Source organism: Aotus nancymaae, unplaced genomic scaffold (assembly GCF_030222135.1).
Source record: "Aotus nancymaae isolate 86718 unplaced genomic scaffold, 86718_ANA_hifiasm-v0.15.2.pri h1tg000049l, whole genome shotgun sequence".
NCBI classification, from domain to species: domain Eukaryota; kingdom Metazoa; phylum Chordata; class Mammalia; order Primates; family Aotidae; genus Aotus; species Aotus nancymaae.
Window position 1 is genome coordinate 33,757,450 of NW_026988463.1, and position 19,373 is coordinate 33,776,822.

General features: G+C 53.6%; 1 protein-coding gene across 8 annotated transcripts in view; it reads right to left on the reverse strand.

Annotated features, from left to right (window-relative positions):
* Window positions 1–19,373, reverse strand: part of TANGO2 (transport and golgi organization 2 homolog) — a 44,121-nt gene that overhangs the window by 23,391 nt on the left and 1,357 nt on the right. For 7 of the 8 annotated variants that reach the window (XM_064362820.1, XM_064362819.1, XM_064362818.1 and 4 more), the window contains one exon: window positions 5,275–5,369. In XM_064362820.1, coding sequence (XP_064218890.1) covers window positions 5,275–5,330 — 56 coding nt within the window. In that variant the 5' untranslated portion in view covers window positions 5,331–5,369. Of the gene's footprint in view, window positions 1–4,304; window positions 4,313–5,042; window positions 5,239–5,274; window positions 5,370–19,373 lie in introns of those variants that run through there. The other variant, XM_012454206.2, reaches the window with a different exon arrangement.

Here is a 19,373-nt window from a genome sequence, read left to right on the forward strand (position 1 = left end):
GTGACCGTGTTATCTTGCTGTGGTGTTTTGGTTTTCTGTGATGGGTATTAAATTACCAAACACAGTGGCCTAGGCCGGGCCTGGTGGCTCATGCCTGTAATCCCAGCATTTTGAAAGGCTGAGGCAAGAGTATCGCTTGGGCCCAGGAGTTCGAGACCACCCTGCACAACATAGTGAGACCATGTCTTTACAAAAAAAAAAAAAATTAGCCAGGCATGGTGTAGCCCCAGTTACTCAGGCATGCTTAAGTGGGAGGATTGCTTGAAGCGAGGAGTTTGAGGCTGCAGTAAGCTATAATTGTATCACTGTACTCCAGCCCAGGCAACAGAGCGAGATCCTGTCTCAAAAATAATAATATACTGCACTGGGGGGGGAGTAAAAAATAATAATAATAATAATAATAATAATAATAATAAAAGCACAGTGGCTTAAAGCACCCCACTTTTTACCCCAGTCCACAGGTGAGGAGCCCAGCCCAGACTAGCTAGGTACCTGCACAAGGCCTCCCGAAATGCTGCAGAAGTGCTGGCAGGGGCTCTGCAGAAGCCCCTGTGCCCCAGCCTGCAGCGTGCCTTTCCCCCGGCTGGACACCCCACAGCTAGAGCAGAAGCAGCCACCAGAGGTGCCTCACACCCTCCCACGAAGTCAGGAAAACACGGTGCACATTTGCTCAGTCACCCGGAGGTAGCATACTTCATCCCTGGCTTAGGCCTTCAGAAAATAGTCCAGAGAAATGCCAAGGTCAATTGAATGGCAGGACGCACAGGGCGGGTCCCGGCAGTGACACATGGGCTCTGAGTGATAGCACGAGAGGCCATGTCAACCCTCCTCCTCTCCACTCAGGGAGCCGGGTGGCACAGACCAGCACCTGCAGGCCAGCTCTCAAGCTTCCTCCCCAGAGATGCAAGCACCCCAGGCAGGTCAAGTCTCTTTGGCAGCCTGCAGGAAGCCACCCTGAAACCCACACGGAGCCGGCCAGCTCTCCCGAGTGCTAATTTCCTAGAGCTGCCATAACTAAGCACCACAGAGTAGGCGTTTGGCAACAACAGACACTAATGTCTCACAGCACTGGGGACTGGAGGTCCAAGATCAAAGCATCAGTAGGGCTGGCTCCTTCTGAGGGCTTCTTGGTATGCAGAGGACTGCCTCTATTTCTGTACACACACTAGCTTCCCCTGTGTGTATCTGCATCACCCACCATACTGATTAGGACCTACCCACCTGACCTTATTTTGCCTTAATCATTTTTTTTAAGAGTCATTGTCTAGTTCCGTCACCCAGGCTGGAGTGCAGTGGTGTGACCAAAGCTCAGGGCAGCCTTGAACTTCTGGCTTCAAGCAATCCTCCTGCCTCAGCCTCCCAAGGTGCTGGGATTAAAGTTATGAGCCGCCGCACTCAGCCATCCTTAATCACTTCTTTAAAGGCTCCGCCTCTAAATGCAGTGACATTCTTAGGTGCCAGCAGTTAGGACTTCAACATGGGCATTTGCGGGAGACATGGTTTAGCTCACAACGCCCTGTGACTGTGGACAGCCCAGGCCAGGGTTCTGTCCTCTCACTGGTTCTGCCTCATGGGAATGGACTCAAAGGGACTGTCCTCCCACCTCCCTGAGCACCAGCTGTGATAGCCACAGTGTACACCCTACGGACAAGGCCTGGCAGTTTTCACCCTGGGTTACTCTTGCCTGTTTCCCAGTTAGCCGACTGTGGCCAAGGAAGTGGCAGGAGGGAAACAGTGAGTGAAGGAGAGTCCCAGGGGCTCGGGCTGACCTGAGGTCAGGGTGACCTGTGAGGTGCTGTGAGGCCCAGCTGGTGAACGTGGAGGCCTGGAGTGTGGCCCTGCTGGCTAGTCAGTGGAAGCAGAGCCTCTCCCGGCAATGACCAGGCAGGCAGAGATGCTCCGTGGATGAGCCGCTGAGTCCCAGCTCCCAGGCCCGAGGGGATTGGCTGGTGGAAAACTACAGCAACTAAAACCAAGCCTCAGGCCATCCCCCAGGTATGCATCCGAGAGCAGCAGAGGTCCTGGCTGAGTGCAGCAGAAGGAAGCCAGGGCCCAGCCACAGCCTGGTGTGTGCCCAGGAGCGAGAACGCTGGTGCGCAGCTCCTTTCTGCTGCCTATGGGCGTGCTGTGTATGCTCTGTTGTCTTGTTCCTTCTCCCCGGTTTTATTCTATGTGCAGGCGGTCAGAGGTAACTTTGGAAACACAGTATCAAGTGAGGCTGTGGCTAAATCTGGAAGTAATGGAACGCAGCCAGTGGCAGCTTCAGGGGCCATTGGGCTATGTCTCTTTATTTGGGAACTTCTTTGCTAGATAGAAATACAGTTGCTTGGCTGGCACATGGGAGTTTAAGTGAGCATAGAAGGGTGTGTAGGAAAGCTGAGGAGCCAAAGGCTACACCGTGACAGTTACGGATATACCGCATCTCAGCTCCAAGTTCACCCTGCATCACCTGCTCTGTGATAATGGGGCTGAACATCAGCTGGTTCCACGTTAAGTTTTGTCAGAAAAGGGCGCTGGAGAGATACTGGAGGAGGAAGGCTTCTTTCCCAGCTCCTGCATTCTTTCTCAGGAGGCTTCTGCAACAAGTGAGGCTTTCCCAGCTCTTGAGGGCACAACAGCCAGCACCCAGCAGTCAGCACCTTCCCCTAGCAGCCACCCTGTGACAGCTACCAGGCACCCTAGAAGGCAAATTTCCAGGAAGCCTTGCCAGCGTGGCACCCCAGGGACTTCCAGGACATCCAGATGGCCGTGGTGTGCCCTCTCCAGCAAGGTCTGGATCTTAGCTGAGGGTGGAAGAGGGAGCTCTGCCCTGGGCACCCCAGCTCAGCCCTGGGGACAGTGGCTGTTCCTCACCCTATTATTCCTACATTCTTTTTTTTTTTTTTTTTTTGACGGAGTTTTGCTCTTGTTACCCAGGCTGGAGTGCAATGGCACAATCTCGGCTCACCGCAACCTCCACCTCCTGGTTTCAAGCAATTCTCCTGCCTCAGCCTCCCGAGTAGCTGGGACTACAGGTGCACACCACCATGCCCAGTTAATTTTTGTATTTTTAGTAGAGACGGGGTTTCACCTTGTTGACCAGGATGGTCTCAATCTCTTGACCTCGTGATCCACCTGCCTCGGCCTCCCAAAGTGCTGGGATTATAGGCGTGAGCCACCACGCCTGGCTCTATTCCTACATTCTTTAGAGTTCTGCTCACTCACGAGCCACCCCCACACGACTCCAGCCCCTGTGGCAGTCAATAGTTCTTAATATTACTTCCATTTACCCTGCAGCATGCTGTCTGCCACTTGGACCCTGGCCTGGCCCTGCCATCACCAAACTGCAAAAAGGGAAAACCCCAGACGCACCTCCTTCCCTATTCCCTGGCCTGAAATGACTTCATTGTCTTGAAGTCAGGCAGCATGGTGTCTATGCAACTTTGCAGTGACTCAAATCTGAGACCCTCTTGAAATGGTTCAAATCAAAATATAGATTTTAAAATGATGAAATCTTCCCGAGCAATTCCATTAGAGAGTGGTTTCAAGTTTCATTTTGGGTGTGGGTTACATCTCTGCCTCATTCTCCATGTGAATAAATGCTGGGGTGTTCTGGGGAATGGAGGTGTGGCCATCCTGAGTCCAGGGTCAGGGGTGGATCCTGGCCTTGGTTTTCTGTCTCTTCTGGCTGGTCCCCAGCATCCCCTCCTCCCCAAGTCCTTCTTCCTCAGCTCAGGACTCATATATAGACCTCAGGCTGGCCGCCACCTCAACTTCTCACCAGCACCTGTGACCTGCCAGCCCAAGCTGGCTCTTGCTCACTGACACTGTTGCCCCAGTTCTGCTGCCCGACCCCCACCTAAAGCCCATAGAGCTGCAGCCCACCTGGACACGTCACTCTTCTGTCCTACCTGCACAGCTGCCTTTTGCGGGTCAAGATGGCCAAGGGGAGACCTATGTTAATTCTAGCTAAATAATTCTAAGCTTGCTTGTCTCAGAGTACACTGAAGTTTATACACCAAACTAAACTATATTATTGGTGCAGTTAATTAGAAATCAAGTGGCTACAGGAGGTCTAAGGTAAAGACCATCCGAGGGCACAGTGACACCAGGGAATACCTCGGGTGGTTTCAGAGCAGGCAATACTGCTCTGGTCCCAGGAATGCCTTCTCAACATGGAGACTGCATGAGGGCCTCATAACGAGGGCTCATGCAAAGATCTCCGAGAAGGGAGGTGACCTCTGCTCACAAGATCCGGGAGGGTCTTTGCAGATGGGAGCTGGCAAGGAGGAGAAAAGCCTCGCAGGGCAGAGATCACAGAACACCTCAGGCTCTGCCTAGGTTCTGTATGGCGTGATTTTAATTGCTCTATGTCCCCAAAGCTCGGAGATAAAAGCCCCTTGATGCATTGAGAGTGGTCAGACTGGGTGACTCCTCATCCGCTATAGTTCTGATGCAGCCGCACCTTCATAACAATCGGTGATAAACTCAGAGCACTAGTTTAGCATGTCTTTTTTTTTTTTTTTTTTTGAGATGGAGTTTCGTTCTTGTTACCCAGGCTGGAGTGCAATGGCGCAATCTCGGCTCACCACAACCTCCACCTCCTGGGTTCAGGCAATTCTCCTGCCTCAGCCTCCTGAGTAGCTGGGATTACAGGCACGCGCCACCATGCCCAGCTAATTTTTTGTATTTTTAGTAGAGATGGGGTTTCACCATGTTGACCAGGATGGTCTCGATCTCTTGACCTTGTGATCCACCTGCCTTGGCCTCCCAAAGTGCTGGGATTACAGGCGTGAGCCACCGCGCCCGGTGGCGGTTTAGCATGTCTTAGAAGGATCTCAAGTGTTCTCCCCACAGGTTATCTTACCTAACTCCTTTACCCTCTCCTTCCATGCCCATAAGATCAATGAGATTATGCACATAATAAAAGTGTTTGGAGCCCAGAGCTAGGGGCCAACACGGTGAATTCTACTCTTGTGTCTCTGTCTTTATTTCCTTTTCTCAATCTCTCATCACGCCAGGGCTAAGGGCACCCATGCACGGGGCTGGGGCTGGTACCCAACACCTTCTGTGGCTGAGTCTTCACATCTTTGTACATCAACTAGAGTCCCCGCCCTGAGAGGCATTCTGACAGCATCCCGCACTGAGTGACCCTGTCCCGGAGGGCAGTGCCAGGCCTGTGCAGCCCCAGCCTGGCCCACACACCTTCCCACATGCAGCAGCCCAGGTGGCATGAGAACTGGCTGAGCACCTGGGACCCTGCAAGGCACAGCAGACGCAGAGCAAGGGGGTTACCTGTATGCATTTTTTGAAACAGGGCGAGGATCAAACTTAAAGAAGATGATGCACATGGTGGTGCAGGGCAGCTCTGCTCACACGGGTCACGAGGTCTGCGGAGAAAAGGAAAACGCTGAGTTGAGTGGATGGCAGACAGCAGGGCCACCCTCCGATCCTGTAGCAAGCCAGAACAAAACCACCTGTGTTGCCTGCAGTGCTTGCCGGGTGTGGGAGAACTGCATGCTGGACACCACATCGCTGGCCTGTGCCACACAAACACCTCCCAAACCCACATGCTCATCGGCACTGGCCAGACTCTCTCCACCACCTGCAAGGCTCAGGGGCCCGGGGCAGAACTACCTCCCACATCTGAACACCAGCCCTGAACAGAAGCATCCCCTCAGCACCGTGGCACTCTTGGGGCCTGGACACACCAAGCTGAGGTGCTGAGTGGGCCCCAGGGGGCAGCAGCAGTGAGTGCAGGAGCCACACTGTGAGAAACAAACTTACCCATCCAAGCCTAAAGAATGGACTCAGAGACCCGGAGAAGAGAGAGTAAGACTTTTAATGACATTCTTGCAAGATCAGGTGTCTGACAGGCAGGCATACCCAGTTGCAATAAGCAATTTATCCCCTAGTGCGCAGGTCCCTCCCTGGTTCCCCACAGGCTGAGTACTATGAGGTCACAATCTTCCCGGACATCGCCTACTGACTGTTGGGAAGGGGCTTCAGGTGTTTATTTTTCAGGGTTGTTTTGCTGTATTTTGTTGCAGCCACAGTGCACTGCAATCCTAGTTAGCTCACGAGCTTTTTAAGTATTTAACTTACCACCTAAGTAGCAGGGTAGGCTGATAATGAACAGACAAAACGAGCTATTCTGCAGGCTAGTAAACTTTCATCTTAAACTAAACTTCTTTGGTTCGGGTGAAGGCAACTACATGGGGGGCAATGGGGGAAAGAGGAAGGCCGATTAGCACGCATTGGCTATCCAAGCAGGAGCCTGGTAGATCCTGTTTCTTCTGTAGTTTGCTCACCTAAGCCCATTTAAGACATTTTGTCTTGGAAATGGACCACTGTGTACGTTTTTCCTTCCAGACCCCGCCCCCACATGCACATCTCCTCCCCTGCAACAGCACCAACTCCACCCTACATGCCTCCAATGAAGGCAGCCCTGCCTCCATCAGCATCCTGCCAGGCAGGACAGCATGGCCCACTCACCTGGGATGCCAGCCCTACAGGCCCCACTCAGCACACACACTCACCATCCCACAGGACCCGAGGGCCCAACGCACCCATAGCAGTTGGCATGGACACGTGGCGGGGACACAATGGGTGACTACACACTTAGCACACACCTCATCCCCACGCAGGGATCTCTGGGACCCAGCCGCCAGTTTTCTGAAATGCAAATGAGTGGAGGACTGAGATTAGATCCTGAGGCCAGCCAGGGTGACACCCAAGTTCCCTGAAATGTACACGTGTGCAGTGATTTAATGACATGGCTCCAGGGCAGAGCCAGTGCCCACAGTTGGGACATGGGACAGCCAAGAAGCTGTTCAAATACTGATGAGAGGCAAAAAGATTCCTCCAAGAAAAGTCTAACGAGTGGGAAGGGAGGTAAAGAGAGCTCAGTGTACGTGCTTCCACAGGCATGGGCATCAGGGATGGCCACTGGGGACCATCTGTTCCAGTGAGGAGCTGGTGGGTGTGCAGGCAAGGTGTTGCTACCTGCAGATGCACTGGGTGTTGGGGGATGTACAGCCATTTGAGATGGTCTGCTGGCCACCACTCTGCATAGAATGGACACACTGGGGCTCGTGCTCTGGTGGCCTCAGGGGCGAGGGAGACAGAAGACAAGTCCCAGCCACCCCCACGAGATGGGGAACCTAACAGGAGACTCTCTCCTAAGTTAGGCTGGGACTCCAAAGAGCAACACTCAGGGAGAGATGAGCTACAGCAGTAGCCACCCGCAGGGGTCATGGAGACGTTGCACGAAAGTCAGGGGAAGTTCCTGAGAAGCTGTGGCATGGCCAGTTGTCCAGGTCCACACTGGGGGTACGAGGACCTGCAAGCCAAGCACAGGTTTAAGGGGCTCCAGCACTGGTAGTGCCCCTGTGGCCAAAGTTCATCCTATACTTCAAGGAAGTCTCAAAATCATTTTTGAAAGACCAGAAGCAGTCCACAGTCAGAAGGAACCACATAATGAAAGAAGCACCATGAGCAAGAACCAGCAGAAAGATACCCACACACACATCATCAACCAACCATGCTCTGATGGCAGAAAGAAAACAGCTCAGAAACATCTGCAGGGGAAAAACTGGGTTTACAAAGCAGGAAAAGGAACTCTTTTTTTTTTTTTGAGACTGAGTTTTGTTCTGTTGCCTAGGCTAGAGTGCAATGGCGTGATCTTGGCTCATCGCAACCTCCGCCTCCCCAGGTTCAGGCAATTCTCCTGCCTCAGCCTCCCCAGTAGCTAGGATTATAGGCATACACTACCACGCACAGCTAATTTTTTTTTTTTTTCTGGAGACGAAGTCACGCTCTGTCACCAGGCTGGAATGCTGTGGCAATCTCGGCTCACTGCAACCTCCGCCCCCGAGGTTCAAGCAATTCTCCTACCTCAGCCTCTCAAGCAGCTATGATTGCAGGCATGCATCACCACGTCCAGCTAATTTTTGTATTTTCAGTAGAGACGGGGTTTCACCATGTTGGCCAGGATGGTCTCCATCTCCTGACCTCGTGATCTGATCGCCTCAACCTCCCAAAGTGCTGGGATTACAGGTGTGAGCCACCATGCCCAGCCAATTTTGTATTTTCAGTAGAGACAGGGTTTCTCCATGTTGTTCAGGCTGATCTCGAACTCTTTTTCTTTTAAATTAATTAATTAATTTATTTATTTATTTATTTTTTATAAAGATGGGGTTTCTCCATGATGGCCAGGCTGGTCTTGAACTCCCGACCTCAGGTGATCCACCCACCTCAGCCTCCCAAAGTGCTAGGATTACAGGCGTGAGTCACCGTGCCCGGACAATCTCGAACTCTTGATCTCGGGTGATCTGCCTGCCTTGGCCTCCCAAAGAGTGCTAGGATTATAGGCATGAGACACTGCGCCCGGCCAAAAGGAACTCTTAGGAAGTTGTTTTAGAAATGAAAGCTTCAGTGACTGCACATTAAAGCTCAGCTGTGGGTTTAAGAGCAGATCAGGTGCAGCTGATGTGGCAGAACCATCCTGAATGCAGTGCAGGAAGTTGGGGAGCACGCTGAACTTTGGGAGTGCTCCCAGGTGTCCACTTGCTAGGTGCCACTGATGGGGTGGGCCCAGCACTCACCATGTGGCCAGAAGACAGAAGTCCGCTCACGCTGGAGGAGCTGGTCTTTCCTGCACATGAGAACCCCTGGCTGCAGTCACTAAAGAAGCCCTGCCAGCCAGTCCCTACTGGAATCCCCCTGGCCTAGAGCCCAAGGCCTGCTCACCAGGGACATGCTCCTCTGGGGTGTTAGAGAAGGCCATTGGTCTCAGCTTCAGCTGACCTCAGCCTTCCCTGGGCTGCACGCCAAGCTGCTGGCAAGGCCATGGATGAGGGCAGTTCTGGCCACTGATACCCACAGGCCAGACAGAAAGGTACCTCCAGTTCAGCTGCAGGACCCTACCATCCTAGGTGGCCAGGGTGCTGGGGCAGCAGACCAGCCCTCCAGGCACCAGTGGCAGGGAGGGCTCCGTGGTCCAAGGAAGGCCATCAATGGATCTCTGGACAGCTTGGCACTGGAGGTGTGGGCGCAGAGCCCAGGGCTGTGGCCTTGACGAAGACGCGGTCATTGGGAGGGAAGGACCAGAGGAAAGCCAGCCCCTGGGGAGGGGACCATCAGGAACTGCCTTTCTCTCCAATCCCTCGCCCCCTGCTCGAGCCAGGCTCACTGCCCACCGGCCCCCGACCCAGCTCTGGCCAGCAGGTCTCCCCCTTCCCCTGCCAGTTTCACCTCCCCCAACCTGTGACCTTGCCTATGCCTGGGCCCCTATGTGCTCCCTGAGCCAAGCCCTGAGGTTCCCTAGGTGCAGCATGGCCCCCACACAGACGCACTACAGCATTCTAACACCCTCCCATGCCTGCTGACTTGCCGAGCTCTGGGAGGGAGCCGTGGATATAGTCCTTGTCCTTTTGGTCACCACATCTTGACCTGGGCACAGGGCAGGTGGGCACACAGGCAGCCAGGACCATTTCCCACAACTTACACACGTCCCATCACACCAGATGAGGCTGGGCTCCTCAGGGCATCTCTTGTGCTACACAGAGCTCACCCTCAAGGGTGCCCGAGCTGGCCAACTCTACAGGAGAATTGGTGTCCCAGGGAGAAACGTGCCTGGCTTTCCAGGTGATGCCCCACCCTGCCTGTCCCCACCTGTCCTGGGGTCAGCACTCGGGCCAACCCAAAGAACTCTCGGCATGTCCTCGGCAGTCCAAGAAGGCCACAGAGTGGTCAAAGCCATGCAGGGTTGGCCCTGAGGCCCAGGCAGCCAGAGCCAGACCACAGAGAGCAGCTGGAGGAAAAGGCAGGGAGGAGGGCCTGGGATCCAGCCAGCAGCCTTGCCCTGGGCCTCAGAGGCCACAGCCCAGTGACATCTGAATATCTGTAGGAAGTCACGCCCAGTCACTGCATCCTGCACAGGACTCTGCCTGCCCCGGGGGACTGAAACCATGAAGGCAGCCTGCAAACAACCAACAGGCTTGCAGAAGCAGTCAGATGGCCACGTGCCCATCCCCTCCAAGCAGAAAGTGCTCACTCCCCTGCATCCCGTCACCTGGCCTCAGGATAGCAGTTGGGGAAGTAGGTTACAGAGCAGGTGGGGCAGGCAGTGCAAAACCCAGCTCTCAGGGCAGGTCCGACCCCAACCTGAAGGAGGCTGGGGAGGGCACCACAGGTGGGAGATGATGCTGACGAGCTCCTCCCTGTGCTGTGCGCTCTGCAGCTGTGATCCCAACCCATCAAGAGTCCCAGGTCACATGGTGGGGATGGGCAAGGTGAGCCTGGAGGGGCTCATGGAGGGGCACCTGCAGGTTGGACTCGGGGTGAAGAAGCAGTGAGGTGGCCACCCCAACCAGGCACATATGGGATGCTGGGGTCAAGTGGGCCTCCTGGACTTTGCACCCATGCCCTGACAGCCCCTCAGAGAGCCAGGATGGCCTCAGCACTAGATTTGTTCATCTGTAACTCTCTCCGCCCAGCCACGCTGTGGACACTCCTGGAAGCCAGCATGCTGCCTTCTGCTCTCCCACAGCAGAGACTGCTGTCTCCACCAGGGTGCGAGAGGTCCCTGGGCAAGTTGGTGATGGGCAGCCAGCTTCCTCCAGGCCATGGCGGTCACTGTGCTGACATGTGGTCCTACGAGGGGCATCATCTTGAAAGCAATTGGCATGACACAGGTATATGGCCAGGCTTCACCAGGCCCACAGGGATAGAAAAGCCCAGATATGTGGCCCAGACTGAGAACAGGAGGCCGTGTGGGCAGCAGTCGAGAGGAGCTACACTCCAGGGCTGAAAGCAGAGCCTGTGAGGGGGGCAAATGACCTGCCACCAGCCCACAACACCAGCACAGCGCAGCAGGACAACACAGCATGGTGGTGAGGTTCCTGAGCCAGGACAAGAAAAGAAGCTACTTCAGGAAGCACGTCACTGCCACTCTGCCGCCCAGGTGCAGTCACGTGATCATGGCTCACTGCAGCCTCGAACTCCTGGGCTCAAGTCATCCTCCCAATTCAGCCTCCCAAGTAGCTAAGATTACAGGTGCATACCAGCACACTCGGCTAACTTTTTTCCTTTTTCTTCTTTCTGAGACGGAGTCTCACTCTGTCACCCAGGCTGGAGTGCAGGGGTGCCTCTGCCTTTTGGGTTCAAGTGATTCTCTCGCCTCAGCCTCCTGAGTAGCTGGGACTACAGGCACATGCTACCATGCCCAGCTAATTTTTGTATTTTTAGTAGAGACAGGGTTTCACCATGTTGGCCAGGATGGTCTCGATCTCCTGACCTCGTGATTCGCCCAGCTGGACCTCCCAAAGTACTGGAATTACAGGTGTAAGCCACCACACCTGGCCCTAATTTTTAAATTTTTTGGTAGAGCTGGGGTCTCACTATGTTGCCCAGGCTGTTCTCAAACCGGTGGGCTAAAGTTCTTCTCCTGCCTCAGGAAGTCTTATGACTGGTTAGCATAAGTGACATCCTTTTTAAAATTTTTACAGCAAGTGCTGGCCGGGCGCAGTAGCTCACACCTGTAATTCCAGCACTTTGGGAAGCCAAGGCAAGTGGATCACCTGAGGTCAGGAGTTTGAGGCCAGCTGGCCAACATGATGAAACCCCGTCTCTACTAAAAATACAAAAATTAACTGGGCGTGGTGATGCGCACCTGTAATTCTAGCTACTGGGGAGGCTGAGGCAGGAGAATCGCTTGAACCTAGGAGGTGGAGGTTGCAGTGAGTGGAGTTTGTGCCATTGCACTCCAGCCTGGGCAACAAGAGCAAAACTGTCTCAAAAAAAAAAAGCAACTGCTTACATGGGAACGCTCTGTTTACAAGAGCCCTGGTGCACCCTGAGGGACATGCACCGGACTGTGAGGTGCTGGTGCTCTGGTCACGAGAGCAGCTGGCCTGCACCACTGCCTCCTGGAGCATACGAGGACCTGGTGGACACAAAAGGGATGAAAGGATATGGGCCATGAGGCTCGTCCGTATGGCTCATCCGTATCCGAGGGAAGTCCAGCTTCTCTCACACAGATGTGATGAAAGAGGTCGCCTTTGTGACAGTCAACACTTACCACTCCCAGTAGAATGCCACCTCTAGTCGGGCCAGGCATCCTGCTTTCCTGCAGCCCAGCCAGCTAGAGTGAATGCCCAGGGGACATGCACAGCCTCTGTGCAGGGAGGCCTGGGAATAAACCACTTGGGACCTGGTGTGGCCTTTGCTAACACTGCCAGGGAGATAAGAGGGGGACAGTCACCGTGAGCTCACTGTGTGACTGCAAATGCTGCCAGCCTCAGCAGGGACAGAGCACAGGCCTCTCCGGGGGAGTAAATCCCCCCACACTCCTGGAGTCCCCTGGCACCCCTGGGCCTGGATAGAGGGTCTGTGAGGTACGAATGGAATGAAAGAGCCCTCTTCACGCTGCAGCCAAGGACTTCCCATCCTCTAAGAATACCAGTGCGGGTGGAAGTCTTCCCAGAATCCCAGCATACGTTCCCCTGGTCTAATAACCTGGTAATTCCGCAAAACGGGAAGAAAGCCTGGACTTGGCATGGGTTATTCTTAGTACACGGCGCCGTCTGTGAAGGACGGAAGCTTTCCAGGCACTCCGGGCCCATCTGCTGATGATGCTTTCGAGAACTCTCCCGGCATGCACCATCTCTCTGCCCACCTTCTGCTTCTGAAAATCATTGCCCTCAGGAATCCCCTCTCCAGCCTAGGGCTCCTCGCCTGGCTTCTCAGAGGAACCAACAGAGCCTCTGTCCTAAGAGCCAAGTGGAAATGGGCTAAACTCCCTCTCTAAGAAGAGGCAAACCCCAAATCTCACTCCATGTGGTATCTAAAAAGGCATGACAAGAAAACTACACAGACAGAAGGCCTAGCCAAAGATGGGCCAGAGCCACAGGTAGAGAGCAGCAGCAGTAGCAGTGACCTCGGCCAGGGCCCTGTGTGGACAAGGTCTGGCCCCCTGATGGATGTGCACACAGCCTGCTGCCTGGCAGCAAGGATCTGCTTCCCTGGCACTCATCGCCCACCACACAGGCAGGTGGGTGGGGTGGAGGGCAGGCAGTGACCTTGCAGAGGCTCACGGGGAGAAGCAGCAAGGGGGACGAGGGCCATGCTAACAGGGCCTCAAATGGAGGACCCAGTGGGGAACAGGCAGGCCTCAGTGTTGCAGGGAAAATCCAGGCCACTCTCTTGCATGTTGCAGACTCCACTGCTGCTAGCTCCCCTTTCGAGGAGGCCAACAGGCATCAGGCACCTGACCGCGCCAGTGGCCCACCCCACACCAACCAGCACCACCTCCTCTAGTGTTTGTATCACACCAAGAAACGCTGATCCCTCTTGCACGCTGCCTGCTCATCCACCCACTCTATTCAGCCTCTCTGTGCCCCCAGCCCAAGGCTGTCTCCTGCTGCCACAACTGGCAGCTCTGGAGGCTGGTGGGGCCCACAGTTGTTAATTCCATCACCCAGGTCACCCAGGAGCACACTCTGGTGGGAAACATTTCCAATGACATTCGACGGGCCAAGGCCCCATCCAGGCAGGACTCAACGCCTGTCATCCCAGCACTTTGGAAGGCTGAGGCAGGAGGACTGTTTCAGGCCAAGAGTTTAAGGCCAGCCTGGGACACAGCAAGTCCCTGTCTCTACAAAAAGCAAATAAAAACAATTAGCCAGGGGCAGTAGCATGTGCCTGTGGTTCCACCTACTTGAGAGGCTGAGGTGGGAGGACAGCTTGAGCCTGGAAAGTCAAGGCTGCAGTGAATTATGATCACGTCACTGCACTCCAGCTTGGACAGCAGAGCGAGACCCTGTCTCAATATAATATCAATAATATAATTAAATAAGGCCGGGTGTGGTGGCTTATGGCTGTAATCCCAGCACTTTGGGAGGCTGAGGGGGGTGGATCATTTGAGATGAGGAATTCAAGACCAGCCTGCCCAACATGGTGAAACCCTGTCTCTACTAAAAATACAAAACTTAGCCGGGCGTGGTAGCGCAGGTCTGTAACCCCAGCTACCCTGGAGGCTAAGGGACGAGGATCGCTTAAACCCAGGAGGCGGAGGTTGCAGTGAGCAGAGATTGTGCCACTCAAGACTCTGTTTCAAAAAAGTAAAGTAAAATAAAATAATAATAAAAATTAGCCAAGCATGGTGACATGCATCTGTAGTCCCAGCTACTCGGGAGGCTAAGGCAGGAGGATCGCTCAAGCCCAGGAGTTTGAGGCTGCAGTGAGCTATGACAGCACCACTGCACCTCAGCCTGGGTGACAAAGCAAGACTTTGAGTCTCACAAAACAGAAAAAAAAAGCCTCAGCCAAGGGTTGCTTGTGGTGCCAGAGTGTTCTTAGCCTGCCTGCACAGACATGTGAGCATGCACACGTATGCTGTTGGGTTAACATAGCAGGGTCCCATGGCTCCGTTCTCCCTGACGGGCCACACAGGTCTGCCTACACCAGAGCCACATCCCGTGGCTCGTCCCTGCCCAGCTTTCCCGCTGCTCTGCCTCTCAGCTCTGGCTGGTGTTTTAGTACCATCAAGCAACCATCCCTAGCACATGCTCTGCACATGGGCTGATGTGCTTTAGATCTGTCCCCACCAAATCTCATGTTGAATTGTAATTCCCAGTGTTGGAGGTGGGGCCTGGTGGGAAGTGATTGGATGATGGGGGCGGAATTCTCATGAAGGTTTAGCACCATCCCCGCTTGGTACCATACAGTGATAAAGTTCTCACGAGATCTGGTTAAGTGTGTGGCCCCTCCGTCATCTCTCTCTTCCTCCTGCTCTGGCCATGTGAAGGGCTGGTTCCTGCTCTGCTTTCTGCCACGATTGTAAGCTGCACAACCGTGAGCCAATTCAACCTTTCTTTATAAATGACCTAGTGTCAGGTATTTCTTTACAGCAGTGGGAGAACAGCTGAGGACCTTCCAAGGATAGGCCCAGGAGGCAGAATTACTGCTTCATCCAAGGGTGACACTTTTAGACAAGCAGACTTGGCCAAGTTCCCGCTAACATGTGACACCAGAACGTGACACCACTCACCCACCTCCAGGATGTGTGTGGTGCAGGAAATGCTCCCACTAGGGTTTTATGGGCATCCCTCACTGGCTGGGCATCTTGTGACTGCTGATTGCTTGTATGTTCTTGCCTACAATTCACCAACGTGGGTACTGACTGCTAGGCCTTTGTCTCACTGACCCTTAGTGTGGCCGGTGTGATGCGGGCAGCCATGTGCCTGTCCCTGCCTTTCAGCTCTGCCTTTGATGCTGACTAGCAGAAACAGTCTTATATTACATGGGATTTCCCCATTGTTACTGTACAGTGGTCATGTGCCCTGTCTTGCTAAAGAAGGCCCTCCCTGTCCCAAAATGAGAACTCCTTTTTCTTGACTACCTTGCATGGTTGTCAAGAGTGGTGAAGCTCTTGGACACACTGTCTGCCTGTGTGAATGCTGTGAGGTGAGGACGACACATGCGTCCCAAACGCACCACTAATCTCCCCAGGTGACTGCTGGCCATCCAGTCTGGCTCACCTCAGCCACACGCTGGACTCCTAGTCACATGAACCCCTGGAGATCCTGCATGTGTCACCAGGCCTCTGATGCTGCAGTAGTCACCCTAGTTTCAATGCATTCTCGGGTGCCGAGGGCAAGTCTCCCTCTTGGCTATTCAAAGAACCTTCTGAACCCTACCTGGATCACGCCATGCCCCAACCCCTGCTCACTATGCCAGGCACTCTACAGGTGCCCAAGTGACACAGTAAGAAAAGTCCAGCCTGTACCCTTCCATGGTGATGAACAGAACAAGCCCCCATTCCCGAGGCAGTGGGAGGTCCCAGGCAGAAGACAGAACTCTGCTTGGTTTTTCATGCAGAGGACAGAGATAGCAGGGCAGGGCCACCTGGTCTAGGAGGCCACTAGGGAATACGAGGGAGATGTCTGGGTCCTGGTGGTAGTTTCACGTGTGATATGGGTGGTAGCTGTGTGGCTGGGTTCACTTTGTACAATCCGTCACACCAGACACTGAGTGTGCACACTTAGTAGGCATGCTTCCTGGCAGGGAACAGTAAGGTCCACCCTCAAAAGAAAGTGCACTGGCCAGGCACGGTGGCTCATGACAGTAATCCCAACACTTTGGGAGGCCAAGGTGGGCAGATCACTTGAGGCCAGGAGTTCAAGACCAGGCTGGCCAATGTGGCAAAACCTTGTCTCTACTAAAAATACAAAAATTAGCGGGGTGTGGTGGTGCATGCCTGTAATCCCAGCTACTCAAGAGGGTGAGGCAGGAGAATTGCTTGAACCCGGGAGGCAGAGGTTGCAGTGAGCTGGGAACGCACCACTGCACCATAGCCTGGGCAACAAGAGAACACAATGAACATTGCAAAATGAAATTAAGAAACAACTCCACTTAAAATAGCATTAAAAAGAATAAAATATTTGGCTGGCTGGGGTGGCTCAGCGCTGTAATCCCAGCATTTTGGGAGGCTGAGGAGGGCAGATCACCTGAGGTCAGGAGTTTGAGACTAGCCTGGCCAATGTGGTGAAACCCCATCTCTACTAAGAATACAAAAATTAGCCAGGTATGGTGGCACACGCTTGTAATCCCAGCTGCTCAGGAGGATGAGGCAGGAGAATTGCTTAAACTCGGGAGGCAGAGTTTGCAGTAAGCCGAGATCATGCCACTGTACTCCAGCCTGGGCAGTAAGAGCAAAACTCCTTTTAAAAAAAAAAAAAAAAGAAAGAACACGAGGTCAAGAGATCAAGACCATCCTGGTCAACATGGTGAAACCCCGTCTCTACTAAAAATACAAAAAATTAGCTGGGCATGGTGGCGCGTGCCTGTAATCCCAGCTACTCAGGAGGCTGAGGCAGGAGAATTGCCTGAACCCAGGAGGCGGAGGTTGCGGTGAGCCGAGATCGCGCCATTGCACTCCAGCCTGGGTAACAAGAGCGAAACTCTGTCTCAAAAAAAAAAGAAAGAAAAGAAAAGGAAAAAATATTTAGTAACAAATTTAGTAAAAGTCCAAAACTTGGCTGGGCGCGATGGCTCATGCCTGTAATCCCAGGTTCGATTGATTCTCCCGCCTCAGCTTTGTGAGGCAATAAAGCAAGACTCCATCTCAAAAAGAAAAATAAAAAAGTGTTCAGATCCTGCCCTCCTTCCCTACTGGGGCTGGGACATTTCTGTGGGTGGGGAAGTGAGGGAAGGAAAGGAAAGAACCCAAGAGTCACTTGTTTACAGAAAGCGAGATAAGACCCAATCAGCCCCAGTGCAAGACGGCTCCGCACAGGATGGGGTGCAGCTGGGTGTCACAGCAACGCCACATCTGGAGACCCTGGGGGCCACAGGTGATGGGACACACACTCTGGGTGGAAGCACTTCCCTTTGACAACTGAAAAAGCAAAAATAGCACGTGGGCAGAGGGGAAGTGTGAGAAGCAGAAAGCAGCGGTGACAGGCAGGGGTGCACACAAGGGAACGGCAAGGTATTTGTACCACAGGGCCAAGGGGACCCAGATACTTGGGAGGGTGGCCGTCAAGTCAGTCTCCTATCAGGGCTGCACGTGGTGAGTCTCTGAACAGAGGGCGACCGAGCCCTACAGTCTGCTGCCCCTATTTAATGGCCTCAATGACCACAAGAGGTGGTGAGCAGGGCTGAGCAGCTGGAAGCCCAATCCCCATCCCTTGTAATCCCCACCCTATCAGCTGTGGCAGCCCCCGGGGCGGAGCTCAAAAGCCTGAGCTGCTCTTTTTAAAGGACAAGGCAGACACAGACATGTGACGCAGGCTCCCAGTAACTGCCAGAAGAGGAGGTAAACACACATGGGAACACAGTGTCGCTGTTCCCGGAGTCTTGGCGGAGAAAGCCCTAACGTCGGGAAACCCTCTGAGTGGCCAGTCCACTGCAATGCTCTGCTCTCCTCCCATCTCCGCAGCAAGAGCTCACCAATCTACACTCTCTGTTTGGCTATTAAATGGCATTTTTTTTTTTTTGAGATGGAGTCTTGCTCTTGTTGCCCAGGCTAGAGTGCAGTAGCGCAATCTCAGCTCACTGCAACCTCCACCTCCCGGGTTCAAGCGATTCTCCTGCCTTAACTTCCCAAGTAGCTGGGATTACAGGCACCCACTACCAAGCCCAGCTAATTACCGTATTTTTTTTAGTAGAGACCGGGTTTCACCATGTTGGCCAGGCTGGTCTCGAACCCCTGACCTCAGGTGATCCACCCACCTTGGCCTCCCAAAGTGCTGGGATTACAGGTGTGAGCCACTGCGCCAGGCCTAAATGGCATTTTATCATGACACATTTTCTACAGTGGTACTCTCTCCTCAGGAGAACTTCACACTGCTTCAGAGGCATTACTTCAGCCTCACACCAGAGGATCACTCTCTCTTCCCAGTTCCAAGGAGTAGCACAAACAAGAGGCATCGTGAGCACACAGAAAGCTCTGGACACAGGGTGGCCCCACCCTCAGGCCCTCCTGACAGGAACACTCAGCTTCTCCACAAGTCAGGGACAGGCCAGTCTCACAGCGGTCCCTGCGGCCTGAGTGGTTAGTTAAAAAAAGGGGCATTCCTACCACACCCGCAAAGAGGGTGAAGGCAAGCACTTCAAGTAAGTATAGCACTGAAGACCTTGATGGATGTACCCCCAAATGTCAGCAAGTACACCACGGGAGCAGCTGCCAGGAGATGGAGGCCGGCCTTTTTTTATTTTTAAGCATGCATAAACTATTTTTGCAATCTAAAATTACGAAGTTGAGAGAAAAAGGGGAAAAAGCTGCCAGAATAACCTCAAAAGGCAGCTCAGTCCTTCTGGGTTAACCTTGTTTTTTCAGGGAGCCTATCCCTATGGTAGGGATAGGCTTGTTTTCGCCATAGACCAAACCCTTTGGTAGGGGCCAACAAAGGCCAGGCTCTGCCATGCTGCTGCCATGTACCGACTGCCACATCACCCAAGGATGGGCCCTGTTTCTCACGCATCTGGAGTCTCAATGATAAGAATGGCCCTACTTTGATAAGTCTTCCCAGCCTCCCTATCCTGGCCATTTCTCTCCAGACCCCTTCTGGGGTCCCTGAGAAGCCCCTTATTTCTCCATGGGTGTTTTCAGAAGCAGCACTCTTGGGTAGACACCAGGGTACCCTCCAAGTTCACTGTCTAGTGCAGAGGCCAGGCACAGGAGCAAGTTCCCAGGACACTGCACACGATTACATACACTGCAAAACGTAATCAGAATAACAGACCACAAGTGAAGACACCAAGGAAGCACAAGGGGCTGGGCAGCCCAGGCAGAGCTGACAGCTAGTCATCTTAGCTCAGGGAAGGGCTATGGCCACCACACATCATAGCAGGCAGGGGCTTGGTCTGAGGGGTCTGCAGTCTGAGGA